The 14931-nt window shown below is 43.2% G+C and overlaps 6 protein-coding genes across 7 annotated transcripts; 4 read left to right on the forward strand and 2 right to left on the reverse strand.

Moving 5' to 3' along the window:
- Positions 1-715: 715 nt before the first annotated feature.
- Positions 716-1909, forward strand: LOC117650550. Its single transcript, XM_034394058.1, has 4 exons — positions 716-816; positions 1141-1299; positions 1386-1535; positions 1620-1909. Exons 1-4 carry the CDS (start codon positions 718-720, stop codon positions 1764-1766), a joined length of 555 nt encoding a protein of 184 aa, XP_034249949.1. The 5' UTR covers positions 716-717; the 3' UTR covers positions 1767-1909.
- Positions 1910-2639: 730 nt separating this feature from the next.
- Positions 2640-6198, forward strand: LOC117650379 (nascent polypeptide-associated complex subunit alpha, muscle-specific form-like). The gene is made up of 4 exons (XM_034393762.1): positions 2640-2775; positions 2974-4992; positions 5111-5266; positions 5355-6198. Exons 2-4 carry the CDS (start codon positions 3028-3030, stop codon positions 5439-5441), a joined length of 2208 nt encoding a protein of 735 aa, XP_034249653.1. The 5' UTR covers positions 2640-2775; positions 2974-3027; the 3' UTR covers positions 5442-6198.
- Positions 6199-6415: 217 nt separating this feature from the next.
- Positions 6416-7572, reverse strand: LOC117650383 (vacuolar-sorting protein SNF8). The gene is made up of 2 exons (XM_034393765.1): positions 7356-7572; positions 6416-7242 (listed from the first exon to the last, which is right to left on the reverse strand). Exon 2 carries the CDS (start codon positions 7235-7237, stop codon positions 6485-6487), a length of 753 nt encoding a protein of 250 aa, XP_034249656.1. The 5' UTR covers positions 7238-7242; positions 7356-7572; the 3' UTR covers positions 6416-6484.
- LOC117650384 (transmembrane emp24 domain-containing protein bai) lies at positions 7563-9458 on the forward strand. 2 transcript variants are annotated; one of them, XM_034393766.1, is made up of 6 exons: positions 7563-7830; positions 7917-8037; positions 8149-8219; positions 8589-8594; positions 9002-9128; positions 9217-9458. In XM_034393766.1, exons 1-6 carry the CDS (start codon positions 7648-7650, stop codon positions 9336-9338), a joined length of 630 nt encoding a protein of 209 aa, XP_034249657.1. In that variant the 5' UTR covers positions 7563-7647; the 3' UTR covers positions 9339-9458. The 2 variants fall into 2 exon arrangements, with proteins under 2 accessions (XP_034249657.1, XP_034249658.1); XM_034393767.1 differs by lacking the exon at positions 8589-8594 and having other exon boundaries at positions 7564-7830.
- Positions 9459-9566: 108 nt separating this feature from the next.
- On the reverse strand, positions 9567-11509 carry LOC117650381 (retinol dehydrogenase 12-like). The gene is made up of 6 exons (XM_034393764.1): positions 11130-11509; positions 10821-10928; positions 10573-10746; positions 10284-10494; positions 9987-10188; positions 9567-9907 (listed from the first exon to the last, which is right to left on the reverse strand). Exons 1-6 carry the CDS (start codon positions 11257-11259, stop codon positions 9710-9712), a joined length of 1023 nt encoding a protein of 340 aa, XP_034249655.1. The 5' UTR covers positions 11260-11509; the 3' UTR covers positions 9567-9709.
- Positions 11510-11742: 233 nt separating this feature from the next.
- On the forward strand, positions 11743-13711 carry LOC117650380 (DNA-directed RNA polymerases I and III subunit RPAC1). Its single transcript, XM_034393763.1, has 8 exons — positions 11743-11947; positions 12056-12124; positions 12220-12327; positions 12420-12672; positions 12820-13002; positions 13102-13224; positions 13297-13413; positions 13499-13711. The coding sequence occupies exons 1-8, from the start codon at positions 11891-11893 to the stop codon at positions 13618-13620; spliced, it is 1032 nt and encodes a 343-aa protein (XP_034249654.1). The 5' UTR covers positions 11743-11890; the 3' UTR covers positions 13621-13711.
- The last annotated feature ends 1220 nt before the right edge of the window (positions 13712-14931 follow it).

Below are 14931 nucleotides of genomic sequence, written 5' to 3' on the forward strand. Positions count from 1 at the left end.
GCAGGTAGTTTATGTCCAAAGCCCTCTGAACGCGGGTTCATGCCTATCAAGCACCGCGTCTAGTCCGAAATTGGGCAGCGGCCATGGAATGGAGTGCCCCCGCGGTCGAGGACACCGCTGTTGCAAATAGGTCTCTATTGCAAACGAGCTGGGACCACCGGCCGAAAAGTGACTGCGGGCAGCCCGCAGGTTCAGTTTTAACTCATGCATTCAATAGGAAACGCATTCTACGACACTGGTGGGTACGCGCAGAAAACGCCCATTTTGTAACGAAGTTTCAACGCGGGTCAGGCTGGACGGATAAACAGCCGCCACCACCATGCCTCTGAAAGTAAGCAGATAACCGATATTGCCTCTTTATTCAATGACCCAACAAAACCACCCCTACCCCCACCCACACCTCCTCCCGCCATCCATGACGAAAGAGTTGAAGTTAATAAGGGACCCGTTCATTGCAACAGAGCCTTTGGCGGACATGCTGCGTGACTTTGTCACGAGGGGATCGTGTTTTTTGGGTGGCGGAAATGAGGCGTAGGCTAATACCTGCCGACCTGTCCCGCGTGGGCGTCGTTGGCGTCGTTGGCGTCGCTGACACTGACACACTGGCCGCGCGGTAATGTGTCCCGCGCTCCGCCATGCTCCGCGAGCCTTGCCGCCCTAAGCTATAAAGCGCAGAGGCAGCGGCCGCGGCTTCATTTCACAATTTGCAGCAGCGCCATGGCGACCACGGTGACCACGTCCTCGGCGCCCCTCGCCCTGCTGGCGGTCGTCGCGGCCGTCGTGGCCCTGGCCGTCGTCCCCGCGGCGGACGCGTGCGTGAGTCTTTGCGGCGACACCCCGCGGTCCCCCATTCCGAACAGCATGCTTCATCGCTCTGTCCCTCTCGCCCCATGAGTGCGAGACTGAGCGACGAAAGCGCCGTAGAATCCGCCCGTCGAACTCCGCTGCCCGCTCGTCCTGCAGGGCCTGCTCTGTCTCTCTCGCATTCGCAGACTGCGCCGCGGAGGTGCGAGAGCGACGGGGCAAGGAGTGCGCAAGGGAGTGAGGGCATCATCTCTCGGCTGCTGGGGGCGCTCCTCGATTGACGACGGCCTTGTTGATGTCGCTGACGGGCCCCCTGGCGCCCTCCCCCTGTTGCAGAACGGGTTCCGCCTCGTGGTGAAGAAGGCCGAGACCAAGTGCGCCGACGGCACCGCCAGCCTCCTCACCATGAGGGACTTCGGCGTCACCCTGACCCCCGACTGCAAGTTCATCCCCCGTGGCTGCGTCAAGGCCAACAAGGGCTTCGGCAAGGCGCAGGTCCGCTCGCGCACTCACTCGTGCACTCCATCGTGCTTGCGGACTACGCCACTGCAGTCTCACGCCACTCGCCTCCACTGTTCCAGGTCAAGTACGTGATCAAGACCTCGATGGGCATGCCGCTGGCGGAGGGCGAGAAGAACGCGTGCGAGGCCATGGCCGAGGCCGCCAAGAACCCCGACGCCACCACGATGATGGACTTGTTCCAGCTGCCCAAAAGCTGCCCCGTCGAAGCTGTGAGTGCCTTCGCCCCCCTTTACTACTTCCTTTCAAAATTGGACGCGCCGTCCGCGTCTTCTAATGGGAGTTTCATTCTACAGGGCGAGCGTTGCGCGGACGGCAAGGTGGTGGACGTCGCACCCTGGAAGGACAAGCTGGTGCCCGGCTCCATCAAGGCCGAGGTCACTGTCACGCACGAGGACGGCATGAAGTCCTGCATCGGGTTCGAGGGGGCGCTCAAGAAATGAGGCATTGCTGCGGCACACACTGTAGCGAGGATTGCAGCTTCTGCCAATGATGGTCAGGCAAAGGCCAAGCTTCGGACAAACCTTCTCCAATACTACTATGCAATCATACTGTACTCGGGAGAAATATACTTTATATTTTGGCATGCGCGATTCAATATGAGCTGAGAAAATTAGAGCGGTAACCCTCCACTCAAAAACACGACGCCTGCAGTTCCGAAGTTGGGCATACGCCCATGTGGTAGGCAACCCATCGCACACTGCCAAGATGATCCGGACGAGAAACAGGCGATCGGAAAACACGAGTTGGAAGTCTCTGTCCCTGTCACTCCCTTTCGGCCGCGGTTCTTGGGAGCAGGGGCGGGAGCAGGGAGTCACGGCGGTAACGGCCAGGGCAGGCACGGCCGAAGGCATTTCTAGATCTCCTGCCTTCGGATAGACGACTTGAGCTAGGCGAAAGAAGAGGAAGAAAATACCTTCCCGAACATGGCGGCCGGCCCCTCATTGGTCCTAGCAGCCGACGGCGGCCGTCCGCCATGTTCGGGAAGGTATTTTCTTCCTCTTCTTTTGCCTAGCTCAAGTCGTCTATTCGGACCGCAGCATTCCCGTCCCGTCCCACGATTCCCGCCGTAAACCGCCGGGTGCGCTGACTGCTCACATTCTCATGAATCTCGCTTCTTTTGTTTGCGTCAACTGTCTTGTACGTAGCCAACATTGCAGTTACAACTTGACCCTTATGTTGTTATTTTGAAGTAAAAAAAACCTCACAATCATATAAATTTAAAATTTAAACATCGTTTTACGCTATTAAATTTAGTTTTATGAAATATGTCGACGGTGGGGAACAACTTTTGTTCATTCTGAAACGTTTGATTGTTGGCTGACCCGTCAGTTCCACGAACCGTCAGAGACCGAATTCGAAAACGACAACAAAGAGCGTTAGAATCTGTTTGAGAACTGGTTAGAAAATCATTTGCAGTTGTGGAAAAGTGTATTAGAATACTTTTAGCAGGTGGGTGTGCTTCTGTTGACACTGCGGCGCCAATGTCACAATATTTGCGAAGACTTCCACTGTTTTCGGCATCTTTCCTCTTCTTGTTGATGGCTTTCTTCGCACACATTAATGAGACGCTTTGTGTATGGGGTTTGTGTAAAACAATGTGCTCACGATGGAAACATAACGGTGTTCTTTCTTCGATTTATTTCGCAGCTGCTTCACCAATGACCGTTTTGCTGAGGACGCAGCTTGAATGCATCTTTGACTATGGATCCCTCTTTGTTTTTTGGGCGGACGAGGGCGACGAGGCAGACACTGAAGTCGAAGCAGGAAACCACAATCAAGGAAAGTGAGAACTGTGAGGTTAACGAAGATGTTCCAAAAGAAATTAATAAACTTCCAGCGAAAGGCCGGAAAGCGAAACTGGTTACTGGTGGCAAAGAAAACGATGCTGTCAAGGAGGCTACTACTAAACGCGCTTCAAAGAGAACTCAACAATCTGTGAATGAAAACAAGGAGAAAGATGAGCTGAATGCAGTGAAAGTCAAACGTAAACCTGCTAGCAAATCTCTGAAAGTGCACTTTGACGGAGACTCTCAAGAAAGTCCTTCTAGTGGAGAAAAAAGACCGGATGCTGCTCCCTCAGGGCCTGTCTATCAGAATGTTCGCAGGTCTGATGTGATTGGTGACCCTTATAATGAATACGATTTTCCTCTTGGTTCAGACTCATCTCCTGAGAAAACAAAAAAGAAGAAAAAGAAGACTATTACTAGTAGAACAAAGCCTGTGAAAAAAGCTGGTGGTGTTGTTAAGTGGGATCCCTCTAAACGACCAATTGTTGTGAAACCAAAACCTGCCAAGAAATTGGCTGTGCAGGCTGAAGATCTTACTGTCACTAACACAACTAAAACTGCTAAAACTAAATTAAATAGTATTGAGAATCCTGTGAAAGCAGCTCCTCTTTCAAAAGCAATTCCTCCTGTGAAAGTGACTCACCCTGTGGAAGCAAATTCTCAAGTGAAAGCAACCCCTGTGGAAGCAAATTCTGTGAAAACAATTCCTTCTGTGAGAGCAAATCCTCCGCTGCACAGTGCCGTGACACCTGAACTGAACAAGGCAAGGCATTTTACCTCTACTCCAGTATTAAGACACCCTTCATCAAAGAACGTACCCAATACTGCAGCACCTTCCAGTACTGGCAAGTCACTCACACAGTCCTTGCCAGCTATACCCAGTGCAAAGGGACAAGCACTTTCTGTCCCATCATGTAGCTTGTCCTCCACCCATAATGAAAGTTTTGAGCCTTCATCTCCATCAATAATGGCTGACATACCATGTGCATCAACCCCAACTAATGATGCTCTAAATCAGATCTCTTTGAATGCTCAATCCAGCTCAAAATCCCAATCGGCTAGATTGGCTTCCAGATCTAGTTATCTTCTGCAGTTGCCCGTTCGAGAGAGCCCATCATTCGGGGAAGTGCTCAATTCTCCTCGAATGCCTTCTCCTGGCTTAATAGAAACTGAATGTGCAAGGAATTTGGATGCTGTTACCTCCACCCCGGTGACTCGTTCTAGGAGAACCAATGGAGAAGCTGGAAGTCTTGATAAACCATCAGTGTCAAAAAGCAAAAGAACGTGCCCTGCAGTTACAATTTCGGATCGCTCAGAGAAACTTCTATCGCCTAGAGTAAATGATTCAGATGGAAATTTGTCTGGAATTTTTGATGACATACCACGCACTTCTGTTTTACCTACCCGAATGTTCTCCACCCACCGTGGTACTATTTACATTCCTGAAGGCCAGAATGTACCCAAGAGAAATATTCCTGAGTTATCACCTAGCAAGGAGCAAACTAGTTCAAGAGCTACTGTTGTGAAGTTTTCGGATCCTACATCATCTGGTTTGGAACAGTGTTTTGGTTTTGACAATGAGGATGTCACATTTGTACCTCAACCTACTAATATTGTCAAAAAACCAACCATTAAGAAGCCAAACATTTCTATCCCAGATGCTTTGGCTATCTTAAGAGGGCAATGTAAACTTGCATCGCCAGCTAATAATACTCCTAGGTCAATTCAAACCAAATTGACCGACTTTGTTTGCTCAACACCCACATCTTCAACTGCAAGAGTTGTTGCAGTATCTAATCAACCTGTGCTCACTCCAACACCTGTACCCCTGTTTGATGAGGATCAAATTGATGCTGATCTACGTTCCCCCTTTTCACAAGTAAGAACAGTTTCTCTTTTATTATTATTTCTCTCTTTATTATCTGTCTTTATCTCTTTATTACTTTCTATTAAATAAGGTGTGTGCAGTATATCTCATGCTCTGAACTTGTTAACAGCCATCAAGGAGATCATATGACAGATTTCGACCAGTGAAGAGAATAGCATGTGGTGATGAAGTCCACTCTGGTGATGAGGAGGAACAAATTGATGAGTCGGCTGAGCCTACTATTCCAGTGAAGAAAAAGAGCAAATCCTACAAGCGAACCAAAAAGGTAAAAAGAGATGGAAAAATTCATTTCTACTTAGATAAGTAGTCTGCTCTATTAGTACTCTTCACATTATTCTTTTTTTCTGTTATAGCCTAAAGAAACTCAACTGGATGCCTGGGCTAATCAACTTGCATCACACTTTGATGAAGTTGAGCAAGTAGAACTTCAGTTGGAGTAGGAGGCGCGCAGGATTTTTTCTTCTCAAATAAATTTAAAAAGAAACGAAAGAATGTGTCTGTGTTGTTACAACTTAAAATATGTTTGTTTACTACTGCAAATGTAGTACAACTGTTTGTGTGTTAATGTTTGGTGTATGTATATAATGTCTGGCCAACAGTTGCATCTTCAGCAGTTTATTAACCTTTTTTTAAAACAGAAACCATAATTGTTTATGTTTTAGTTCAAATGTTTATTATAAATGTCTATAATTTAAATTTAAAAAAAATAAATATATGTTTTTAGTTTAAAAAGTCTGTATCCAGGAAAATTGACATAATGTTTGGACATTGTCAGTTTGTGATTGCGAACTTTTTACCTTCTTAAAGTCACTGCATGCATATTTATTTGTTTTTGTCTAAAGGATTTGCTCATGTTTGTGAAGGCTGATCTGTGATCTTATCCAGACAGGTGCAATGATTGCTGAGCATTTTATTTTTGTATTGATGGTTTTTGTTTGTGTTCTTAACCAGCCAGAAGCAAATAACTTCCAGTTGTGGTCCAAGTTTGGTATGCACTTGCTACAGGACACTATTCTACTACTAATTTCAAGGATTATTAATTATGTTAGTCAATTTAATAATTTGAAAATTAGTTTTACCAGACTTTGTGAAACATTTTCTTAATTGCTATTATGTGTTCTTGCATAGCTACCTGAAAGAAGGGCCTTTCTCTCATAATAACTTTCATTAAAAAGATTGTACCACTTGTTTTTGTAACTACCCATTTTCTCATTCCTTACCCTTCTTATTATTATTAATGATGAAGACAGTGATAAAAAACTAGCATGAGTCCTTAATTTTTTAAAAATAATACTATCTTTTTGAGTTGCTCCAGCTCATGCTGTTTAATTAAGTACGAGAAGAACGTGTCTTCTTCAAGCCTGATTTTCAGATTGGACAGTGGACTTTTAGGGATACATAAAAGTAGAATAGCTCACAACAAAAATCGTTTTTATTTTTACAGAAGATGAGAGTTGCAAGATGTGTTGAAATATCACAGAGTTCAGTTCTGAGCGTTAGCACATGCAGAAAACAAGCTGGGGAACCAATATGTCTGCTCTTTCGGGTTCTGATTGTCAATCCAAGCCAGCCCTTCACGCAGCATGTAATTCAAACCTCTCTGTGCTCTGTCGGCCTCCCACTGTAGATTGGATTGAATATCCAAACAACTGATATGCCCATCATTGTCGGAAGCAGCTTGAAGGATGGCTGTGTGATCCATGTTGAGTTCTCCAGGAACAGATTGCACCAAGAACTGACCTTTCCCCATTGGCAGCACAGTAAATCCATTGCCAAAAATTCTCAATTTCTTAGCAGCACACAGCAAATCATCAACAGATATCTCCTGATGCTGCTTACTCCGACCACGAGCCTGAATTAATCTCTTCCGCAACTCGTCCATTGTTATGAGACCACCATTCTTGTAACTTGTAGCTATACAGACTTCAACAATTTGAACACTCAGCTCGTAATAGAAGTCGCCAATGCCTAGGACGGACCAAAAACCTTTGCCTGACGCAAGAGGGTCCACACCAATGGATGCACACATTTCCTGAAATTGTCTCCGAAACTGTACATTCTTCCGTATTTCATTTTTGTGCTTAGCAGCAAATTCTTCTAAATTAGATCTAAACACATCGAGCTGTTTGGACATTTGTTCAAGAGCATTTTCTTGAATCTCTGTTCCTTTATCGCGATACTTTTCTTGTTCCAACTTTTGCTTGTGAATAGCACCAACCCCAGCTCTTCGTCGCATGTTCGCTAAAAAAAGTTAAAAGTATGGATTATTTAGACTGTCATTCATATCATTCATGAGCAACCACACAAAACTTCTGCTAAGAACTGTCAAACTAGTTCGGTTTCGGTTTGGTTACCTCAGCTGTATACGGTACGGCTGTCAGAATCCGTAGCGTGAAGGTCAATCAATACTTAGAAAAGAAAAACAATAAATCCAATAGGAAAATAGAGTAGAATATTATTATTTCAAAAATAAAAGCTCTCTAGAGCGCCATTAAATTAGAGTACTAAAAAATAAATTTGTCAATAAAGGTAAAATTTCTCATACTGACACGCAACATTTTCAAGCAGACAGTAGACAAACGATAGTATGGCTGCCACATTGACAGACAAGCATTCACTTCAATAAGTTTAGTGTTGCTTCTGAACATGATTAGTTTTCACTACACATTAGGTTTCTTGTTAATTTGTGTGCCATGGCACGCAAACGGAGTTATGTGGTACCTTGAGCCGAATACACAGAAGTGTTTAAAAGAGGAATTGCAGCAAAATGATCTAGTTACCGGGGAGTATGAAGTGTCCCAGGCCCCCGGTCAAAAAGTGCATTATATAGTAAGTTCCACAGTTTTGCATCATTCTTATTGTTCATGTCCATATTCATTTGTTTATCTGTACCCGATCATATTGCTTTTTATCAGGTACGTGACTCGCAAGGACACATTTTATCTCAGAAGGAAGATATTTCAAAGGGAAAATTCTCATTTGTCACAGAAACATATGATACTTATGAAGTATGTTTTGCGTCCTTCGTTCCTCCTCGTAAGTTTCTACCAATTCCCTTCTATGTGTAGTATGTACTGCCTACCCAGATTTGCCCGATTTCTCTGAGCTAAATTCAAAATTTATAGAATTGTCTTGTACAATTTGCAGATCAACGAGGCGTTCGACAAGAAGTATCTCTTGTGACGAAACGAGGAATTGAAGCAAAGAGCTATGAAGCTGTAAGTATTATGGAATCTTCTATCCATCTCATAGATATATGTCTCAAAGATATTTATGAAATGATTTTGTAAAGAATCTCGTTGGTGCCAATTTGCCAAAGAACATCTATACTTTATGTGTTATCCAATTTTTTTAGTAAGAGAGTTTTGCCACATTTCTTTTGTGTATCTCTTGAATTTAATGCAGTTGTGGTGGAGTTGGGGCACCCTTCTAGAAAGTGCCCAGACTGTGATCTGCAAGAATTTGAGAAATTCCTTGTTCATAGATTATAATTTTAAAATGATCATCTATTTTATTAAGTTATTGGTCTCTAATATATCGTCTTCTCTTTTCAATGCTCTGGGACTAACTGACTGGTGTTCGTGAAGTCTGTGGTAAAGTTTTTGAGGTGTTTAAATGTGTGTCGGTTTCTACTAGTTGTGGACTGCTACTTGCACAGCTTCATTGAACTCCCTTTCTTTCCTTATTTCTTCCCTCTCCATAGATGACACTAATATGTTTGTGTTTGTCAATATATAATGACTAATGTTTGTTGTGTTCTTTGGTTTTGCACTGTTGCCCAATAAGAATTAGATTATTTGGGGAGTTCAAACCTAGCTGCTGTCTGCCATTGTACAAGATACAGAATTTTTCAACCTGCCTGTTTCTTGCTTGTTTAATTAATGTCAGTTTGTAATCCACCATAACATGTGAATGTGGCACTGTGCTAGATCTTAATAATCATTTATCTTCTGTTCATTATTTTTCTGTCTCTCAAAATTTTGTGTGGCTTTGTTTTCAGATTGGAGAAGCTGCTAAATTGAAACCAATGGAAGTGGAGCTGAAGCGTTTGGAAGATCTCTCTGATGCTATAGTTCAGGACTTTTCTATGATGAGGAAGCGAGAAGAGGAAATGAGAGATACTAATGGTAACTACTGTTTTGCCATTTCCTATGTAGATTGTTCTGGCCTTTTTACCAACTATGGCATTATGATGACATATTTTTACATTTACAGAATCGACCAACAGCCGTGTGTTGTACTTCAGCGTGTTCAGCATGTGCTGTTTATTGGGTCTGGCAACATGGCAAGTTCTGTACCTTAGGCGCTTTTTCAAGGCTAAGAAGCTCATAGAATAACTTCTTTTCAATTTCATTTTCATTTTTCTTGTGAATGACTGAGCTCATTAATAATAGTTATTTGGTGTGTGTTTGTGCAGTTTCAGAATTGTCTGTTTTAAAATTATATCTGTTTGTATACTGTGTTGTAATTTATTCTCATCCGAATATTTGTGCATGTAACACTTATCAAAATTCATCAATACGCACATAGAAGGGCATTAATTTCTCTATCAAATGTTGGCAAACTATAAAAATAATAACTGTATTTGATTCAGTGCTCAATTAATACAAATAAAATACAAAATTTAAAAGGTGCTATGATCAACTTCAGTCTCAATACATAGGAATGGAATAAGAATAAAAGAGATAAAAAACAAACAGGCAATATTTTAACTTGAAACTGTCTTTGGAGCTTTGATCTTAATAAGATCAAATGTAAACTTATGCAACTTGTAGCCTTCTGAAGGATTCAAAATATGTTTCTTCACTGGAGTTTCTCTGCAGTTGCTGATATAAATTCCTGATCGATTTTCTATCAATGGTGAAATGGCTGCATGCACAATTGGCATTGCTCCTTTTTCAGGGGACTGAAAAACAACATCATTAAGATTAGTTGATATTCTTGGGTATTAATTGTGCTATCAGTACTGAAAGCTCAAAGCATACCTTGAAAAGCAATTTTGGGACCCAGGGAAAGATTTTCTTAAATGCAGTTCCATCGAAAAGCTCTGTGTTGACAATACCAGGATGGACAGCATAAACATTAACAGGGATATTATTTTCAGTGAAGAGGCGTGACATATGGACTGTGGAGACCAGCTGTGCCAACTTGGACTGAGCATAAGCAGCACTTGCGATGTAACCTTCACTGCAAATTTGAGTCAAGCAAACATAAATTTAGTGACAAAATTTCACTTTTTTTTTTCAACCAGATTTATAACAGCCATGTCTTGTTGGACTTACGTATTGTTAAAATCAGAATAGTTAATTGTTCCAGCAGCATAAGCACATGATGTTACATTGACAATGCGTGACTTATTAGGGCTTTGGTGCCCAGCCTTTTCCAAGGAGGGCAACAGCTCTTGAGTCAAAACAAAGTGGCCAATATAGTTGACAGCTTGATGCGACTCTATGCCATCTTCCGTTAAAGAGTATGGGACAAACATAATGCCAGCTGAAAATAAAAAATGAGTTTTATCTTCAAATGGATCAACAGCAAGTGAAAGACATCCTGACCCAGATAAGACATTACCATTGTTAACAAGGACATGAATGATGGGATGAGCAGATACTACTTTCTTCGCAAATGAACGGACTGAGGCCAATGATGCTGTATCAAGTTTGAAGCATTCGATAGTTCCTTGGGTAACACCTGAAGCTCGCAAGGCTGCAATTGCACTTTCTCCTGCCACAGTATTGCGGCATCCTGGAACACCATACTTTCTATTGACTACCCAACATACATCAGTCACAGGAAAATTTGCAGTGCAATATACATACCAATAATAACATGCATGTTGCATTGCAGCAGCATACGAACAACATGCAGGCCTATACCTCTGGACCCTCCAGTCACAACAGCTATTTCACCACTCTTGTCAATTAAATCTGAAAAATGAATAAAAACAAAACACAGTCAAATATAGGATTACAACTCCTTAAGATTGAGAAAGAGGGGAATAAAAGGTTTAATCTACTTTGAACATGGAAAGATATCATGTTTTGAAGTCATTCAAAATAAGATTAAAGTGAAGGCTTGATAGTGGACCTGATATCAAGCAACATAGAAGATGATGCAACTGTACTCACCAGTTCTGTTGCATTTGGCATGAATGAAATCCTCAAGCTGGGCTGCTCCCCCGAGTGTGTAGTACACAAGCTGGTATTTAATCTCTGCCACAATTCTTTTGACGAACTCCACAAGGAAACGGAGTACCATGGTCGAGCAGCTTTGGACACAACACCGACTCGATCCCTTTCAAGACGTGAATTTTAAATGGGAACAATCACAGGCCTCCCTCACAGTAATGCTGCTCTTGACTTTCTCAATGAGGATGAAGGGGTGCACGTGAGGTGAGATGGGCAGTGGCGAGAGAGCGAGAGCCGCGAGCTGTGGCGGGCAAGCAAGAACTTTCACTTCTCTCCTGTCCTGTCGCTTTGGCCGCTGTCTGTCTGTCGTCTGTTGTTTGTTTACCATGTTTCCCTCCTCCCCTCCTCCTCCCCCCTTTCCCCTTTCTCTATGCCTTCCCCCACTCTCGGAACGAGAACGAGTAAGATATCAGCGGATGGGCGGTATGATTGCATACGGCTAAACCACCATCAATCCTGGCTCAATGGTGGTAAATACAAAGGTCGAAATTTTGGAGCTTTTCTGTAATACATGTCTGCTGAAGATATTTCAAATTTTCGTGCGAGGTTGCTTGCTATGAAAAACTTGTGCAGACATTCATTCCTATGAGAAATTTGTGTCTATGAGAATTTTACTGTGCGCAATTGAATAAGTCAAAACACACGTGTGTGAGGACCTAACCTGGATAATTACTCTTAAATATTAAAATATTTTATTTAAGATGAATTTAGAAGAGTCTAAGTCGAGAATCATTTTAAACGAATACGTTGTTGCTAATGTAAGACTTCAGTGATGAGTGGTTTTTTAGTTTCATTGCTCAAGATAGTTGTCTTTCTAACTTCACCCACCAGATTAATATTATCGTTATTTCTAAATTCTTTTCCAGACAAATGCTACTGACTACCCTGGAGGTTTCAGCTGTGAAGAGCCATGGAGCCACAAGAAGTTTCAAAAGGTTTGTGTTTTCATTGAAACAATGTGACATTCGTAAGTTTGAAAGAAATCATTAAGATGCAAAAAAATTACCATAACTATCTGTGATGCTTACAGAACTTCCGCATTGAAATTGTTCGGTATAATAAAACGGAGATGGAATTCGACTTAATTGGTGTACATGCAGCAATTGCCAATGCATTCAGGCGGGTGATTCTCTCTGAGGTATGGGTTCAACACACTTTTTCTCATTCCTTAATTCTGTTATGCTTGAAATTCTTGTTTTATTCTTATTTTCTTACTTGAAACATATCCAGGTTCCAAGCATGGCCATCGAAAAAGTAAAGATCTTCAATAACACAACTTTACTTCAAGATGAAGTATTAGCTCACAGATTAGGATTAATTCCATTGAAGGCAGACCCCAGACTCTTTGAATATAAGGCTGAGGCGGATGCTGAACCAACAGAGCAAGATACTCTTGAATTTGAGCTGAAGATTAAGTGCACGTGGAATGGCAATGCTCCCAAAGACGCCACTCATCCAGACGATTTGTACAGAAATCATAATGGTGAGTTGTTTTTACCAACTTATTTAGTGTTTCCTTTTTTTCCCATTCTCCACTGTTTACTAGTTTTCATTGCACCTTTTTCCCTCTTGTTTATTTTTTTCTCCTTTCTTCCAAGTACTGTTAAAATTTGCTCATTTTATATTGCAGTATATACCAAACATTTGAAATGGATTCCAATTGGTGGTCAAGCTGACATTTACAATGCTGAACAAGTTGGTCCAGTTTTTGAAGATATTTTGCTGAACAAACTCAGGCCTGGCCATGAGCTTGATTTGCGATTACTAGCTGTTAAAGGAATTGGCAAGGATCATGCAAAATTTTCTCCAGTTGGTACTGTGTTTTGTTTTTTTATCTTTTAGTTTAGTGACATTCATTAAAACTCACGATCTGGTTTTGTTATTTTTTTAATACGTGTGTATCTGTTCACAGCCACTGCATCATATCGTTTGTTACCAGAGATTACATTAACCAAGGATGTAGAGGGTGAATTGGCAGAGCGATTGCAGTCATGCTTTTCCCCAGGAGTTATAGGTTTAGAAGACAATGGACATGGTTGGTATATTTCAGAGCAAGTTAAACTGTTCTTTTGGAAAGCATTGTGTGTCATTCTCATACTTTTTACAGGGAAGAAAAGGGCGAAGGTAAAGGATGCTCGCTATGATTCTTGCAGCCGAAATGTCTTCCGATATGAAGACTTGAAAGACTCTGTGAAAATGGCCCGTGTAAAAGACCACTACATATGTGAGTACCTGTTCTCAAAGCACCTGATACAAAGGAAGGTCAAAACATCTCTCTTATATGTTCACTAATTTACTTTTAATTTCAGTTTCAGTTGAGTCTGTCGGCGCCCTTCCACCTGATGTTCTATTTGTTGAAGCAATTAAAGTGTTAAAGAAGAAATGCATGACTTTCCTGGAAGAGCTGAATGAGGCTGCTGCTGAGAAATGATGTGAGTCCGTATAGAGCAGCCTTTTGTGTGTATGTGTTGGATAAAGGTGATAATAATAAAACTATAAAGAAAGACTAGGATCAAAAGATATTTTCAAAAACATTTATTTGATTCACACCAAAAGGGTACCCACTCCCGACTGAACGGTTATAGAAACCTCGGCACTCTGGGACGTTGTGAAAATAAACAGCGGGGCGTGGCAGGGAAGTCCCTTTCAGCACCTTGGCGACGGCGTGTTTTGACGCCAAGGCGTTTACCGACCAGAAAAACAGAAATGCCGTGACCCTCCCTCGGAGCACTCCGCACTGCCGCACTGCCTCGGCCGGGCCTCGGCGCCACGCCGCACCCCCACTTCCGGCTCGCGGCAGGTAGCGGCAGCAGCGGCAGCAGCGGCAGCAGCGGCAGGCGGGCGGCCAGACCTGACGGAACCGGACGCCGTGCGGTTATTGAGTTTGAGGCTATGGCGGCACTTCACCAAACACACCGCGCCGAGCCACCTGCACCACTTTCCGAGCTCGCAGACGTCCGAAATTCGGGGAACCTTGATGATTCCAGCGGCAGGGGAGGGGAGGGCAAGAGGTCTTTTGGCCCCTGGCAAAAAAAAGGAGAAAGAAACGCCTGAAAGGTAGGCAAAAAGTGCTCCCCCTCCCCCCTTCCCCCCTTGCCTCTGAAAGGCCCGCTCTGGCTGGATCCACCGCCGAGCGGCACGAAACAGAATACGGGAGTATTCGGATTGGCCAAATTGCACTCGCCACATTGTGATGTGACGTCATGCACATTGATTTTATTTGGCGGGGAACCGCATCTGGGGAAAGAGCATGGCCTGTGTTGGTTCGGGAATTCAACTCACTTCAAACAGAATTAAAGCCGAAGCGAAATAGAGAGAGAAAGAGACGGGCTGGTGTACACTGTGGTAGGAACTACGTACACACTAAATCTTTATGCACTTTCTTTTCGTAAGTTTGGTAAGCTTTGCACATTCGTATTTACGCTTCCGCATTATATGATGCATAACAATGTAAAATTTATGCGTTGTCATGAACAATATTATGCAGAAGCTTCCATGTGCATAGTAGTGCGGAACAAAAAGTGCTTAAGAATTCAGAGAGTGACTGGAGGATACCCCTTGCAAAATGCTGGACCAGAGGCCTTTTGTAGCCAGTGTTGCCGGCAGAAGAGTTGAGCCGTCGCTTCTTGTAGGAGGCACGAGGCACTCTGTGGCAAGGCCTGCGGCCCTCTGGGACCTTCAGCCTTTCAGCCCCGCTTTCAGCCACGCCACCTAGAAACCTTCCTGCCGTGCCGTGCCGCCG

This window comes from Thrips palmi, unplaced genomic scaffold (genome assembly GCF_012932325.1).
Source record: "Thrips palmi isolate BJ-2018 unplaced genomic scaffold, TpBJ-2018v1 HiC_scaffold_5, whole genome shotgun sequence".
Taxonomy (NCBI): Eukaryota; Metazoa; Arthropoda; class Insecta; order Thysanoptera; family Thripidae; genus Thrips; species Thrips palmi.

Coding starts and splice junctions, on each gene's coding strand:
- LOC117650550 (XM_034394058.1), top strand. CDS start 718: ATGGCGACCACGGTGACCACGTCCTCGGCGCCCCTCGCCCTGCTGGCG. Junction 817..1,140: donor TCCCCGCGGCGGACGCGTGC/GTGAGTCTTTGC, acceptor CCCCTGTTGCAG/AACGGGTTCCGCCTCGTGGT. Junction 1,536..1,619: donor AAAGCTGCCCCGTCGAAGCT/GTGAGTGCCTTC, acceptor TTCATTCTACAG/GGCGAGCGTTGCGCGGACGG.
- LOC117650379 (XM_034393762.1), top strand. CDS start 3,028: ATGGATCCCTCTTTGTTTTTTGGGCGGACGAGGGCGACGAGGCAGACA. Junction 4,993..5,110: donor TACGTTCCCCCTTTTCACAA/GTAAGAACAGTT, acceptor ACTTGTTAACAG/CCATCAAGGAGATCATATGA. Junction 5,267..5,354: donor CCTACAAGCGAACCAAAAAG/GTAAAAAGAGAT, acceptor TTTCTGTTATAG/CCTAAAGAAACTCAACTGGA.
- LOC117650383 (XM_034393765.1), bottom strand. CDS start 7,237: ATGCGACGAAGAGCTGGGGTTGGTGCTATTCACAAGCAAAAGTTGGAA.
- LOC117650384 (XM_034393766.1), top strand. CDS start 7,648: ATGATTAGTTTTCACTACACATTAGGTTTCTTGTTAATTTGTGTGCCA. Junction 7,831..7,916: donor GTCAAAAAGTGCATTATATA/GTAAGTTCCACA, acceptor GCTTTTTATCAG/GTACGTGACTCGCAAGGACA. Junction 8,038..8,148: donor TGCGTCCTTCGTTCCTCCTC/GTAAGTTTCTAC, acceptor TACAATTTGCAG/ATCAACGAGGCGTTCGACAA.
- LOC117650381 (XM_034393764.1), bottom strand. CDS start 11,259: ATGGTACTCCGTTTCCTTGTGGAGTTCGTCAAAAGAATTGTGGCAGAG. Junction 10,929..11,129: donor TGCCAAATGCAACAGAACTG/GTGAGTACAGTT, acceptor TTCATTTTTCAG/ATTTAATTGACAAGAGTGGT. Junction 10,189..10,283: donor TATTCTGATTTTAACAATAC/GTAAGTCCAACA, acceptor TCAAATTTGCAG/TGAAGGTTACATCGCAAGTG.
- LOC117650380 (XM_034393763.1), top strand. CDS start 11,891: ATGAATTTAGAAGAGTCTAAGTCGAGAATCATTTTAAACGAATACGTT. Junction 13,003..13,101: donor TGCAAAATTTTCTCCAGTTG/GTACTGTGTTTT, acceptor ATCTGTTCACAG/CCACTGCATCATATCGTTTG. Junction 13,225..13,296: donor TTTAGAAGACAATGGACATG/GTTGGTATATTT, acceptor TACTTTTTACAG/GGAAGAAAAGGGCGAAGGTA.